The 15,760-nt window shown below is 42.2% G+C and overlaps 1 protein-coding gene across 4 annotated transcripts in view; it reads right to left on the reverse strand.

The window, feature by feature from the left end:
- FRMPD4 (FERM and PDZ domain containing 4) overlaps positions 1 to 12,427 on the reverse strand; it is a 497,083-nt gene extending 484,656 nt beyond the window's left edge. For 3 of the 4 annotated variants that reach the window (XM_075060497.1, XM_075060506.1, XM_075060487.1), the window contains exon 1: positions 11,871 to 12,425. In XM_075060497.1, the coding sequence (XP_074916598.1) occupies positions 11,871 to 11,911 (41 nt within the window). In that variant the 5' untranslated portion in view covers positions 11,912 to 12,425. Of the gene's footprint in view, positions 1 to 11,870 lie in introns of all 4 variants that reach the window. The other variant, XM_075060527.1, reaches the window with a different exon arrangement.
- Between the last annotated feature and the right edge of the window lie 3,333 nt (positions 12,428 to 15,760).

Here is a 15,760-nt window from a genome sequence, read left to right on the forward strand (position 1 = left end):
TCAAAATGCTATATATTTATGTCTACAAGAGACCAGAAAGTTACCAAATAGGGATGTATTGAATGTGATGTGTTTAATAACCACATGTGATAGTTGGTATCTGTTGAAAGTAGAATATTAATTTCCAAGATTCCGACCTTGTAAATCTTTTTGTATCAAGCTCTTAGCAAGGAGTAAAAAAGACACTTGCTCCTACTGATTTTTGTTCTATGATTACTGCATACGAACTTATCTTCTCTATGAAACTTATACTGCAGATTTGACAACTGGATAAACATCTAGACATTTGGCGTATTTTTCACTACCTTTTTAATCATATCTCCTGACAAGTCATTCTTCAAAATATTTGTATAGCTAAAGGAAAATAAAGCAGAAAGAGAAATTAATTTTACTGAACAATTCAGGGAAGAGCTCTTTTTAAAACCTTTTCCATAGAGGACTTGTTTGGAATTTTTTTCACAGTATTTACATTTATCAAAACTAGTTGATAAATATATCAACCTTTTTACTGCCTATCATTTGACACTTTGGAATATTTACCATTTGATATAAGAAACAGGTTAGACAGAATAGAAAAACTGTCTACCTAAACATTCCTGGCGGATTACAAAATGTATATGCTTCTTATTTACGTGATAAAAAAAAAATTGTTAAAAGAAGATTAAAAAATATTTGAAGTTAATTATGCAGCCACAAAACATCCATTTTCAGCTTGGAAACTGACAACATAAGGAAACAAGCCATTAATAGTCTCTGATTATCTTCTATGTTTTCAGAAACATATAATCATGACAAGTATAACTGTAGTAATATCCATAAAATATCCTTTTTCTAGTTCAGACATTATTTTCTCATTAGAATACCTCCAGAACTTAGAGGACATAACTAAGACACCCTATATAACCAGAAACTTATTGTTATGAGGGAATGCATGTTCTTTAAGTTTGTTATAAGTCAGAGAATTTCATTCATATTATAAAGCTGAAAATTATGAGATTTTAAGCTCTGATCTTATTGGCAATTGGAAACTTCATACTGTAAAAGCAATGTATAATAATCCTTTGAAAGCGCGCGCTCCCTCTCGCTCTCTCTCTGTCTGTGTGTGTGTGTGTGTGCGCGCGCTTCTAGCCTCAGTGAGGTAAAATTCAAAAACAAAGGACCCTTAAAAAAAACGGTTTATACTAAAATGAAAACTAATTTTCTCAGAGGACACAGAACAGGAGCCGGGGGATAAACACTTTATGCCCTGTCATGGGTGAGTTTAGTGAAACAGGTATTTATTATCACAGGCTACTGTGAAAAGGAAAGGATATAGAGGAGATCTAAAGACAAAGACTTAGAACAAAGAACAAGCTAAACTTTACATAAAGATCAGCTATTGTTGACCGATTGCTTCAAATTCACTCAATGCAAATAAGATTTTGTTAAACAGCACATTCACTAACTTGCTTTTCCCTACTTCTTTTCCACGGGCCCTGGAGCGCCAACATACTGAACAGTACAGTACAAGGAAGGGAGAGAGTACTTTTTATGATGTAGTCTCTGTCTCTCTTTAAGGTATGTCTAACAAGGAAGAAGATGTGTTTTTTAAACATGACAGATAACGTGATACCCAACACACTGTAAAATCACATGTATGCAGCAGAGATGGTTGGGAAAATTATATTTTTTTCTCCCTAAGGAAAATATTTGATTATTTTTTGTCAAAAAATGAAAACTAAAGAATTCTGAGCCCAAAACACTTTGCTTTTTCCAACCAAAAAAGTTGATAATCTGAGGAAAGCAGATACTCTCCATGAAAAATTTTGTTTAAATCAACAACCCAATTTTCTGTGGAAAAATAGTTTTGATGGAAAATCTTTGACCAGCTCTACTGGAAAGGGAAAGTTACAGCTGTATCTTGATTTAACTGGTTGAGGTGAACCTCCACCTCAACCAGCTAAATCAAGGTAAAGCTACAATTTGTCCTATCTGCATTAGAATTATACAATTTTATATATCACATTAAAAAAGCACTTCTTTTCCCTAGCACAGAAAAGGCCTTTTAGAGTCCTAGGTCATTAATAGGATCACAGAGCAGGAATATTTAAGCTGAATATGAATATATATTCCACTCAGAATCAGGAAGAACTAGATGATCTAATGACTTTTTCCATCTCTAGTTTAGATGATTCTATATTTTAACCCTTCCCTCCACCCCCATCTTCATCTACAGAATCTTTCCTCAAGATTCTAATGCCATAGAACAACAGGCAATATAGGTGTGCAGAGGTCTTCTGAAGATGTATAACCATTACCTGGCTTGTCAAGAAGTTCCTTATTGGGTAAGGAATTAATCTACTCCTGGTTCTTGTGCGTTCATTGAAAGGTCATTTCTTACAATAGATTATTGAAAGCTACATAAAAAGTTTGTAAAACAGCCTTACTCATTTTTTGCATATGGTCAGCAGAACCGTTACACTTATATCCATTCCTAAAATGTACACTCACGTATACAACTAGGAAGTCTCAGCAGGATACAGTAGTGTATATTTTAGATATTCTTCATCATATGTAATACACAGTCTGCAATTCCATTGCTGCTCAACACAATCCATGAGGAAAAGGAAAGCACTGTATGCAAGTTAGTTACTATTAGCCCTGAACACTAGGACTATAGCAGATGATTTGTTATAGCAGATGATTTGGAGAAAAACAAACTTTAGACGGTTCTACTTTAAGCAAGTTGAAGTCAATGAAGTTACTCAGGAATTGGAGTAAATGAAAGTAGTGTCTCATTTGGTCTGAATTGGGCTCAGTGACTATTAGATATGGACCATTTTCAAATATGGAACATACTGTAACAAAAATAAACAAACAGATGTAAGATGTAGAACGTGCATAATTTGACCTCCATCACTGGGGCAGCTGTTAGTTCTGTCAGAGTTTACTGCCATAGAATAATGGGCATTTTGGACTTGGCAATACTGGCCTTTTTAGTGAGCAGTTTACTGTAAAACACAAATTGAAGATTTAAAAAACAACAAGCAAAAACCAAAACCAGTGAAATCAGGAAATCCATAAGCAAAACATGAAAGGTTGTATAGACCATCTACTTTATTTAGGCAGTATAATACAGAAAATTTGTTATGTAACCGGTTTCCTCTTATTATATATAAGATTAGCAGATCCTGTGGATAACAAAGACCCGTATCATTCAAAAATTACAAGAAATATTTACTATAAAGATAAGTGATTAATATGCCTATACTGAACTGGAAGGGAATACACCATTCTCAATATCACTATTCCAGTCACGATATGGTCCATTATAAAGGAATATGTGAAAACTGTTATCATATATTCAAAACACTTCCTTGAGACTCATTCACAGAGAGTTTCACAACGTTTTATGCAGGACTGTAAAAAAAATAATTTCTTGAAGAGACATAAAAAATCAAAAGAGGATTGATTCCCCAGCATCACCATGTGATTTTGACATACAGTCATACACTCTGTAGTTACTCTAGCACTTTTGCCTTCCTTCTCGTTCTATGTAAGTCTCCTCTTGCCTCCTTATTATTCTAATCCAATACCCCTTGTTCTTCTAAGACCACTGTGCCTTATATCCCAAAACCCCTTGTAGTTACTAAAAACTAACACTAACAGCTGTATATCCCCTTTAATACCTTTGCTACTGAAATGAAAATTGAATAGCTTGCAGTCTGGTAATCACCCAAAATATTTTTATGATAAAATAATTCCTTACCTGAAATACTTGCTTCTTTTCCCAAAATCATTTTTAACTCTGTGGTGGAAACCCCTAAATTGTCCTGTAGCAATTCCCTTTACAGTCAATAGGGGCTGGAGGGTGGCTGGATCACCCCTAAAGCCAGCATGTCTCTGACCTCTCTCTCTCCAGGTCCTGCTCATTGCCTGCTCTTCTAGAAAGAAGCCTCACAAATCCCTTTGCTTAGCAGGAAAAGCTCCTCCTGTTTTTACTTCATCCCACTCCTCCTTTAAATCATTAGTTAACGAAGAACAATTTCATACAGTCTGGACTCTTGTGTCTGCCCTACCAAGTTGTGTTCTGTATGTGTTCATTACACCTATTTACAATATCTTCATTTTAGCAACTTTTTCCTAAAATACTTTTGATCTAGGTTATTAAGAGCTTCCCAAAGTAGTTTTCTTGCATGTTTATCTATGTAATAATCAACCTATAAAAAAGAGTTCCATATAGACTTTCCACAGAAAGAAAGGGTTTCAGAGACTCCTACTGCAATAATAGGCTCCGATTCAGAAAACCACTTCCATACATGCTTAATCACATCCCACTTCAGTAGAGCTTAAGTCTTATTGAAGTCAAGAGGATTTAGGCACATGCCTAAAGTTAAACATGTGCTTAAGTCTGCTTCCTGAAAAAAGGCGCTTTCCTAAATCAGGTTCCCTCAAGAAATGGTGTGTCTGTCCTGTTCTTTGGGGACAAGTGTCTACACCACAAAAGCCATATCACAGTTCATGCCACTGTACATTTTAAAAAAAAAGAAAGAAAGAAAACAGAGGCCAAGGCTTGCATGGGAATGGAAACTGAGCTCCCTTCTCTTCCTCCCCAAACAGCACATTAGCCGGATGGCAGGTGGAAATTTACTTTTCTCTTGCACACGCTCTACTTAGTCTGAAGACAGAACATTTCAGTTTTCAGGGTAGGGTTGCTACCTGTCTTGCCTTTATTCACCGACCATTCCATAAGTTTATAACAGTCTATAATACAAGGATTCAATAATTACCAGCCTTTGCCAGACCAGAGACTTATTATTACATACAGTGGTAATAACAATGTCATCACCACAGACATATGTCTTTATAATATATGACACATGGTAAAATATAACACCACTATATAGCAGATAATAAAACATAAGGTAAAATGCATATAGTCAAATCTTTCATTGAACAAAGTGCCATGTCCTCTCAAAGAAGAAAGGAAAGATGAAATTCATAGTCGTCGAATTATCATCCAGAGTAATAAAATATTTTCCAGATTTAAATTACCTCCCTTGAGCATAAGCATAATCATATGCTTTATTACTGACACATTTTTTGGTAAACAGTAGAAACAACTCACATGTTATGAGATATAGTCATTGAAAAGAGTACTTACAATAAAAATAGTGTGCAGATGATATAGCCTACATTTTACTGACAGATAAAAATCTTCTTTTATCTTTTAATGAAGGTTGCTAGTTAACACTGACATTGAAAAATAAACATGCTAAGGAAAGTCACAGTTAAAAAAACCTAAACATTTAAATGTACTGAAATGGTTTACAGAGAAGACAGATAAATATTCAGATATCTTCACCAACTGCTTAAAGAAATATACACACAATAAAATATCCCACTGCAGATTCCAAGGACAACCTTAACTCTGCCAACTATACACCTGCTCACACTCAAACTACAGTAACAGGGCTTTGGGTCTGAGGGTGCATGCCTGTAGCCCAGTGCACCTGTTCTGGCCCTTGACTCCTTTAAAAGTAGGAGCCGTAAACTGCAGGTCACAGGTCATAGGCCCATGTCCTGCAAGAAACAGCATACAACGCTTCCTGCCTCTTAGGCAGAGGAAGGCCATGGGAGGGATTCTCTTCATCAATCAGGCAGAAAACCCAAGAAGGACACCTACAGGGAGCAGAAGTCAGCTGTGGAGGGCTGGAAGAACCATGAAGCCCCAGAGACAAGGATTAAGGCAAGACAGGGGCAGTGTTTTGGGTTACTTTGTTTTGAATCATTATTAATTAAATGAAATTCCTGAGAAGAGAACTGGAGCTGTGCTATTGCTTGGAGTGCAATTTCACCTTCCTCAGCTGCTAGATCAGCCCACCAGGTTCCAAGTCTGGAAACCCTTGCAGAATCTAAATTATGTATAGGGCTTGGAAAATTAACAAATGTCTAATTAGGCAGAAGTATATATGAAAGTCAAGAGACGCTCTACTAGTGATGTCTATGAATCATAGTAAGAATCACAGCCCCAGACACACCACAGCACCTGGAAAGAAAGGCTGAGTGCTGGAGTTTATGCCAGGGTGTAATCCTGCATGAAGCAGGCCTTTATTTTTAAAAAATCTGACTCCTGGAAGTCCACTTGGGACTTGGCTAGTGTCAGCCAATTTTCATGGTTTTAGGTATTGCAGTGATTGCTGGTAGTATAAAAGACAGACATCTCTAAATCTGAAGCTCTCCTTTCTAGCACTAAAGCTGTTGAAAGATCAGAAACTTGGTTTCTTTCACCCTGTCCCGAACTTTGTGGTTTCTGCCAGGGGAAGGGTCTCTATGAATACAGCTACACTGCAGTAAAAACACCACTGCACCAAGTCTTAGAACCTGGGTCAACTGACTCAGACTTGTGGATCTCAGGCTGCAGGGCTAAAAATTGCAGCGTAGACATTCAGGCTCACACCGGAGCCTAGGCTCTGAGACCCACCCCTATCATGGGGTTTCAGACTTCATGCTCCAGCCTGAGCCCAAACAGCTACACTGACATTCTTAGCCCCACAGCCCAAGTGAGTTGATCTGGGCCAGCCTCAGCCATACCGATAAGTCTGTTATTTCAGTGTAGGTAAACCCTATTTCTTTGCTTCTCCCACAACTCCTAGCTGCTGTGAGATCGACCAAGTCTACACTACCTTACTCTTTTCCTACAACCTCCATTTTGTGGGTATTCCTTCCCTGTGATTAACTCCAAAGCCTGCCATTGCTCAGTTAGCCCAACAAGAAACAGTGGCATGAAACTGACTTGACTCTTGTCTCAAACAATCTTGCTCACAGGATAATGAACAGCAACAATGTAAGTGATTGGTCTCTAATTACTTTCATTATGTTGCTGCTTGGCAAAGCTATGAATAGCAGCAGAGGCACTAGAGCTATTTGTCAGCAGGTTCTGGAGGACAACACTGCACTGAATCACATTCACACAATATTTGGAAAACTAGCTTTGCAAATATGAAAGCTCATATTTGCGGGGAATAGGTTAGATCCCCACACTCATCAGTAAAAGCTTTCTATTCATCAGCGAGTAGATTTTCAAATCCTAATAATATAGACTTTGAATGGGAGCTAAACATCCTCCAAACCACCACTTACCACTCTTACAGTTCACTGCCTATTATTATTAGAGACACAAATATTGTGCCTCTCACCTTCCATATACAGATCACCACCTTAACCCTCCCCCACCCAAAACTTCCCACTTCACATCATGCTGTCACTCACTATTACTACCATAATGCTCAAAACTCTCTACACCATCCGCCCTCTAAACACGTACTGTTAATCTCATTATCTTTCCTTCTTATCTTCCCAGTACAAGTCAAAGACTCCACACTCCAGATAGACACTGCATCCACATTTACCCAGGCCTTTGTACATGCATACAGTGTAGACCACACAGTACCCAGCCAGGCTAGTCCATTATTTAAGGCTTCTCTATATTTAGAAATAACTCTCTGAGTGGAATAGCAATTTTGGTAAGTTTCCAAGTCTAGTCAAGCCCTTATTTACCAAGGAAGAGAGAGAGAAGTCAGTATATCTGAAGATTATGATGATTTTCATTTGAGTCAGTCATTACACATTTTTCTAAATTAACTAACAGAACATTTGTTGTGAAGTATCTAGGGTTGCCCGCTTTCATCCTTCTGAAGATACGCCTTCACCAGATTATTCCACCCGCCAACACTAGTAGCTGTAGATGTTTGGTGTAACAGTTGGTTCTTCTGTGAGAAGGTAGTCTTTAAAGGGCTGTATGCAGAAAGGTAATTAAAGGGGGTAACAGATGGACAGTACCCTGGGAGTAAAAATTACATAGGAAGTTTGAAGGACATGATAACTAATTGTGTGTATAATTTCACATCAACTGGTTGTCTACTTCTAGAGAAAAGACAGAGTTTATGTCCCATTTTATGCCTATTGCAACTATGAAGTCCTACTAACCACCTCTATAGTACACAAATGGGGCCAAAACAAACCTTAAATACTCACCTTACTATTACAATTATAAATTCCAATAGTCAATGGGATTATTCACATGGGTAAAGTTACTTACAAGTAGACAGAGCCTGTGCACTGGTTTTCAAGGAGATTTATCTAGATGGAAAATTTGAATGAGTGATAACAAAGTTATTTTTTTAACCTAGAGGAACTCAAAGAAACATTACGTAATGGCCAAGATCCTGACAACCCTTGTTCCAAGTGAGCTGTACTGCAGGATCAGACTCTAAATCAAGAGCAGTCTGACCCGTTTTCCCAGACTTTTCAGAAAAACTCTCCTTTGCCTTTAGGAGAAAACAGGCAGTTTTCAGGTCCAAACAGATACAGAAGGAGCTAAAAATAGGGCTTACAGTGGAAACTGGTTCCTCCATAAGACTCTCTTCTACACAGAGAACTGGGAAGATATATCTAACAGTTACCAAGGAAACAGCAAAGTTAAGCCCTGTGTACACTATTAAGTGGTTTAATAACCAGAAAATAAGAGTGAAAAAGTAACTCCACATAAAACTGATTTATTGCAAAGCACAGTATTAACTCAGTCCAATATCTGAACTTTATAGTCCTTATATCAAATGAAGTTGGTTTTGAGCTTTGAAACCTGTCATCCAATTGCAGAAAGAACTTGGTTTGCCTGAAGAGAAAGAGTAATATGCTGGAGAGCTTTGTCTGGGTAACAGCAATAGGGAGGTTGTTAGTCAACTACAGGTCAGAGTTAGGGAAGAAAGAGTTATTAGAAGTTAAATTGACTCCTAAAATGTTAGAAGAATCATTCCTAGTTTATTGATTTAATGATACTGTCTTCTGTGCAGCATCCTCAACAGAGGCCGCTCTAGCTAGAGCAGACTAGGCAGTTGCCTGAGGCGGTAGATTTCTGCGAGTGTAAAGTTGCCCAGGTTCCCTCCATTAGTGGTGGCAGGAGATGACCAGGGGAGGGAGTGATTACCAGCCGGGGCTCAGGGAAGCAGGAAGTGGCCACCTGCCAGGCTGCCAGGGAAGTGCTCCCGCCTCATCTCCAGCTCCTCCCCATCCCCATTGCGGGTAAGATCATGGCCACAGCTCAGGTCTGCTGCTGGCAAATGCTGTCAGGGCATTGGCCACAAGTGCCACAACCCACCTGGCTCCATGTCTGCACCCAGCTTGCACCTGCTGCTCCGCATCTAGTCCCCACAGGTCCTGCTGCCCAAGCAGCCCCTGGCTCCTGCTCCAGTTGGGTCCACTGCTTCATCACCACCATGTCCAGGCTCTGAAAGAGCTGTCATGCTGCAATTTATAAGCCCAACAGTGAGGAGCTCATCTGGAAAGGTGCAGGCAGGGGCAGACTAGGGAGTGTGGGGGGTTGCTGGGCACCAGGTGGGCTGGGATGTGGAATGGGATAGGCTGGGGAATGGAGGGCTGGGCCACGGACAGGCAGTACAGGGGCCATGGTGCAGGGCCAGATTGCAGAGAACCCCACTCTGTCCAGTGGGAAGGAGTCTACTGTGCAACTGGGATCAGCACCTCCAGCCTGGTTGGCTTCATTTGGGGGTGGTTATGCTGTGCCTTAACTAGAGCCTTACGGGATGGGAGCTGCTCTCGGCTGGTGCCCAGGTCTCACTGTGGTTGAGCTGAGTGGCTCACTGTTCAGGATGCTGAGCTGGGGTTCACTCCTCTCTTGAGCCTTAGGCAGCTGGTGCCAACCCACTCACAAAGGGCCACTGGGAAGGGCAGCCCCATCTGCGGGTATCACTCACCTAGGGAGTGGGTCTCAACTGCTTGCAAGGGCTTAGGGGACTTTCACTATGGCCTGGCCTGGCTCAATCCACTCAAGTGTCAGAATGTTCCCATCCCGCAGGGGCCGGCAACAGGCCCAGTGACCTTGAAGCCCCAAGCTGGGGTCTGCCCTGGGAGCCTCTGACCTTGAGTTGGGGGTTGCAGCAGCTGGGGAGATGCTGGGGGCTCTGCCACAAACTTCTGAGCAGGTTGGGGGTGCACACTGAAGTTTTGCCTAGGTTGGCAAATTGTCTTGAGCTACATCTGATCCTTAACCAGTGCCTGCTCTTTCCATTTGATTTGAACTCAAGTGTGACATTTACTGCAAGAAAGGGTTTGTTAAACCCGGATCCTGAACAAAGAAGCTAAATAATTAAATATATTTTGAAACAAAAATCAGATGCCACATTATTCCTTAGGGTCCTGTCTATACCAAATAAAATATCCCCTAAAATTTTCCACAATTGTTACCACTGATGCAGTTTCCCCAGTGTTAGTAACAGTGGGAGTGGTGGTGTACATCAGGTTCAGGAGACTGTCGGTGTTTTAACCATGTCAGGCAAACCTGTTCTGAGCAAAGTTAGATAGCCACGTAGTTCGAATAGTAGCAGTTGTTCTGTACTAGCACTCCCTTAAGTAGAGCTTTGATCATGGTAGCAATGGTGGTAAATTTTAGGGCAAAAGGCTTGAGTAAACACAGATTATAACATCACACACCTGTAGGACTTTACAATTTCAGTCCACTCAGTGCTTGCTATAAAAATCATTTTATAGAATTTTACAGAACAATCATTTTGACAAGTACTGTACGTGTATGCCACAGAAATAACATATATGCTTCATTTCTACAACAAGCCCTCCCCACCTCCAATGGCATTCCACTTCAGTGAACACTTCAGAAATGGCAAAGGCCAGTGCTAACCACTAAACCATAAGAATTCAAAACACTCATAGCTACTCTGATTCAAAGCTAAATCCTTTAGGAAGATTATCTGCACCAAAATCAGGAAAATCCTGCAACTACAGCACTTTTATACTCCATCTTTGAGAAGGAATTTGGTTTCCCATAACTCTTTTCTCAATAATATTATACATTATTTTTAACCATGGGGGAAATGTTTTCAGTGGGGGCAGGGAGCAATTCAGATGTCTCTGTAGCCTTGGGCCTAAGGACTATCTAGAGGCAGTTCCTTCCACACTCAGAGGCCAGGATTCAGTTGACAATGAGAGAAAAATTATTTGGAAGGAAAAATATTTAAATCAGACACCAGCTCAAGCAACCAGATGTTACCTTACAAGACAGAGCTAAAAAGAAGACCACATTCACTTACTCCCTGGGACTTAGGTGTGATGGTACAAGGCTGCACTTTCAATCTGATTATGATTTCATAGCATCTCTTAAAAAATCACCCCTAGTGTGTCTCAGATTTTGTAGGGCATGAAAGTTGTTTGCAATAAGCTGAGCGCCATACTTCACAGCACAAAAGTCAAGAAGTCTTAAATAGATTGCGTTTGGTGTATGTGTGAGAGGGGTGTCAATCACGGTGTGTTTTTTTGAAAATACTGCTCTGTTATCTGTCCAACCTATCCGAAGTTCCACGTCAACCCCCAGAGGGGTAACTGTTGCCTACAGCTACTTCCCCGGCTAGGGCACCCTCACAGCTGTTTGCAACCTGACAGGAAACTAAAGGCAGAGCACCGGCTTCACATTTTCAAACAGTTTGAACCACTGATCGCCCGTTAAGAACAACCAACAACAACGTTTCATCACAGCCCAAGGCTCAGAACCTCACCAGCTTTATCTTCGCAGCAGCCTTGGGACACATTTTTTTTTTTACACGATCCCACAGCAGGTGCCAGGGGGAAAACGCCATAAGCCATCACCAGCCAAACCCCAGGAGATCAGCCCCAGTGTCAGGTACGTGGAATGCTGCAGCAGCTCTGGCGGCGGGCTTTGCTAAAGCCCCCGACAGGGTCTTTCCGCCCCCCACCCACGCCTCAGAAGGCGCCCCGGGGGTCAGCAGCCAGGGGCCAGCGCTGCAGCAGGGCGCGCACAAGGGGGGCCGGCTGCTAATGGGAAGGGAGCAGCAACCTACCCCGAGAGCTTTGCAATCTTCACAAAGCTGAACACATCCATCCATGCAAGCAGCGAGCTGTGCCCTCCGCTAGCTCGCTCACTCCAGCGGCAGCAGCCCCATGGTGGGGAGGAGGTGGTGCCCGAGTCTCCAGCAGCAGCAGCCCTTGCGGAGGAAGGCGCTGGCGGCAGAAGCTGCTACCCTCCTCCGGCCGGGAGCTGGGCGTGCAGCATCTCGGAGCAGCAGCATTGAGCTGAGGGCAGCCCCCCCCCGCCGCGCGCCCCCGCCCGGGGAAACTCAGGGGCTGAATGGCTGGGGAGGAGACGCTTCAGCTCAGGCCTCCGCCTCTCTGTGCGGCCAAGCGGCGGGAGGCGGCAGCGCTCAGGAGCCCGCTAGGGCTTGCAGTACCCCCAGAGCAAGGGGGGCGGGGGGGAGCCTCTCTGCCAGTGTCTCCCCCGCCTGTGGGTGGGCGCAGCCGGAGAGGGCGGCAACAGGAGAAGCGAGCGCCGCACGCTGGCTCCCTCCGCAGCCGGCGGCTGCCTGGAGCTGGCCGGTGCAACAGAGCATCCCACAACGCAGCCCCGGGGAGACAGCGGGAGCTCGCGTGCAGGCACTGCGGGGGGAGGCGAGATGATGGAGAACACGCACCCCCCAGGCTGGGGGGGGGCACTTGCTCCTGGGGGAGGGAGGAAGAGGCACACTTGTGCTATAAGTGTAAGAGAGACACCCCCCCCCTTCCATGAGCTGGGGCAGGAAGAAGAGGAGGAGCCCAGCTCAGAATCCACCTAGCAGGCAGGAGAGAGGTGGGGGGATCCTACCTCCCCATACACAAAACACCTGCTTCCCCAAAGAACTCCTGCTCACCAGTCACCCCTTTCCGACAGTACTGACCTTTCTCCCTTTTTGGTAGGGGAGGGACCCGCTGGCCTCCTTGACCATCACATGAAGCACTAAGCATAGACCACATGCTGAACTTGAACTGTTGACCCAATCTGGTATAGGAAATTGTAAGTATAGAGAGAGGTAAATAATGGTGTTCTCCAGGGGTCTATACTGGGCCCAGTGCTATTCAGCATGTCCATAAATGATCTGGAAAAAGGGGTAAACAGTGAGGTGGCAAAATTTGCAGATGACACAAAATTACTAAAAATAGTTACGTCCCAAGCAGACTGCAAGGAGTCACAAAGAGATCTCACAGAAGTGGGCAACAAAATGGCAGATGAAATTCAATGTTGATAAATGCAAAGTAATGCACATTGGAAAACATAATCCCAACTATATATATAAAATGATGGGGTCTAAATTAGCTGTTACCACTCAAGAAAGAGATCTTGGAGTCATTGTGGATAGTTCTCTGAAAACATCCACTCGATGTGCAGTACCAGTCAATAATGCTAACAGAATGCTAACATTAAGAAAAGAATAGATAATAAGACAAAATATCAAATTGTCTCTATATAAATCCATGATACGCCCACATCTTGAATACTGCATACAGATATGGTCACCCCATCTCAAAAAAGATATCAGAATTGGAAAAGTTACAGAAAAGGGCAAGAAAAATTGTTAAGGGTATGTAACAGCTTCCATATTTGGACACATTAATAAGATTGGGACTTTGCACCTTGGAAAAGAGACGACTAAGGAGGGATACGATTTGAGGTCTATAACATCACAGAGAAGTGTGGAGAAAGTAAATAAGGAAGTGTTATTTACTCCTCATAACACACAAACTAGAGGTCACAAAATGAAATTAATAGGCAGCAGGTTTAAAACAAACAAAAGGAAGTATTTCTTCACACAACGCCCAGTCAAACTATGGAACTCTTTGCCAGAAGATGTTGTGAAGGTCAAGACTATGACAGGGTTAAAAAATGAACTAGATAAATTCATAGAGGATAGGTCCATCAACGACTATTAGCCTCTGTTTGCCAGAGGCTGAGAGTGGGCAGCTGGAGATGGATCACTGGGCGATTGCCTGTTCTGTTCATTTCCTTTGGGGCACCTGACATTGGCTGCTATCAGAAGGCAGGATACTGGGCTAGATCAATGGTTTTCAGACTTCTGTACTGGCAACCCCTTTCACATACCAAGCCTCTGAGTGCGACCCCCCCTTATATATTAAAAACACTTTTAAATCTTTAACACCATTATAAATGCTGGAGGCAAAGTGGGATTTGGGGTGGAGGCTGACAGCGCATGACCCCTCATGTAGTAACCTGAAGGGTCCTGACCCCCACTTTGAGAACCCCTGGGCTAGATGAACCTTTGGTCTGACCCAGTTTGTCCATTCTTATGTTCTTAAGTATGCTCAGGAGTTTTTAAGTATGCTCCCATTCTCATGTGAGGGGGGAGAGGGAGTGCACATGGGCAGTAATCAGTTGCTCACACTGCTGTGATATGCTTTGTGCATCAGCCACACAAATGACAATTTAAGAAAAGGGGTCACGCTGGTTAAGATAAAACATTGCAAAGCAGTTTTGTGGGGATTTAGTTTAAATTAAGAACATTCCCTGTTAAAGCATTTGGGAAATGGGACAACTGATTCTTGTGTTATAGCATATCAGAAGCCCACATAGAAGAGACTCAGCCTTGATCCCTAGTCTAGCAAGTGGCTTCCAATGGGTGTAAGGATCCAACCTCTCGGAGCCATTTGCAGGATCAAGGCCTTGGCTTCTAGTGAGGGAGCAGAACAAGAAACTGGGAAAATTCACCCACAAATGTACATAAAGGCATGCTTCCTGGAATTTCCCACCACGGGAATGTATTTTCTTCTCCTCTGTATTTTTCTCTGCTTCACAATTCAATTGCTAAATAGACTGATATGCTCTTTACCCCACAGAGTCCAAGTCTTTTTGGGCAGCTTTCCCTCAACCCCCACACTAACCAGGAATTTCACAAGTGACAACAGAGCACAATAGGTAGACTCTAAAAGCCAGAAAAAAAACAAGGCACCATTTTTTATATTAACTTTTACTGGTACTAGTACAAAAAAGAACAGGCAGTACGAACACTCAGTTTGACTCAGGTTTCAAACTATTCTTTTAAAACAGAAACAAAGAATGATTGATTGTCTGTTTACGTTATGAGAACACTGAACAACTGGCACAAAATCACTTGCTGATCTACCATACGTGTGCGGGACATCTCCACATTTTAAAATGTGTAATGAAGTATTTTATGATAAGCATATCAAAACATTTATTGGTTTCCTGCATGTTACTTACATTCATTTAAAATTATACCAAACTTGAAGTAATTGAAGAATCTGTGCCTGCCAGTCACACTGCTCTGTTGGTTGGCAAATGTTACAAAGACAATGCAATTTCAGCTGCTTAGAATCCAGTTTTTAAAGGTATTATTTATATAGCCTCAAAGCAGGCTAGGCAAACAGTAACGAGCAAGGTATTACAAACAAAGGCCCAGATCTTGCAAGGCTTAAGTATGTGCTTAACTTTATAGACTGTGAGTCCCAAATAGTCCTAATGAAGCTGATGGAACTACTCACAGTCTATAAAGTTAAGCACATGCATACATTTTTTCTGGATCAGAGCCAAATTATCAAATGACTATTTTACAATTTGAAGCCTGACACAAAGGTGGCTTTACAGCATAGTGGTGAGGGCCAAAGAGAACCATGAACCAGGCAAACATGGGGATGAAGAACCAGACACTGAAATGTCTGGTGTCTCATGATCTGCTTGTGAGGAACCAAAATGTAGATGCTACAGGGGAGATGGCAGATTAACAAGCTGGGTGGTCAGGAGGAGGATAATTCATAGATTCATAGACTCTAGGACTGGAAGGGACCTCAAGAGGTCATCGAGTCCAGTCCCCTGCCCTCATGGCAGGACCAAATACTGTCTAGACCATCCCCGATAGACATTTATCTAACTTACTCTTAAATATCT

This window comes from Chelonoidis abingdonii, chromosome 1, assembly GCF_003597395.2.
Source record: "Chelonoidis abingdonii isolate Lonesome George chromosome 1, CheloAbing_2.0, whole genome shotgun sequence".
NCBI lineage: Eukaryota > Metazoa > Chordata > Testudines > Testudinidae > Chelonoidis > Chelonoidis abingdonii.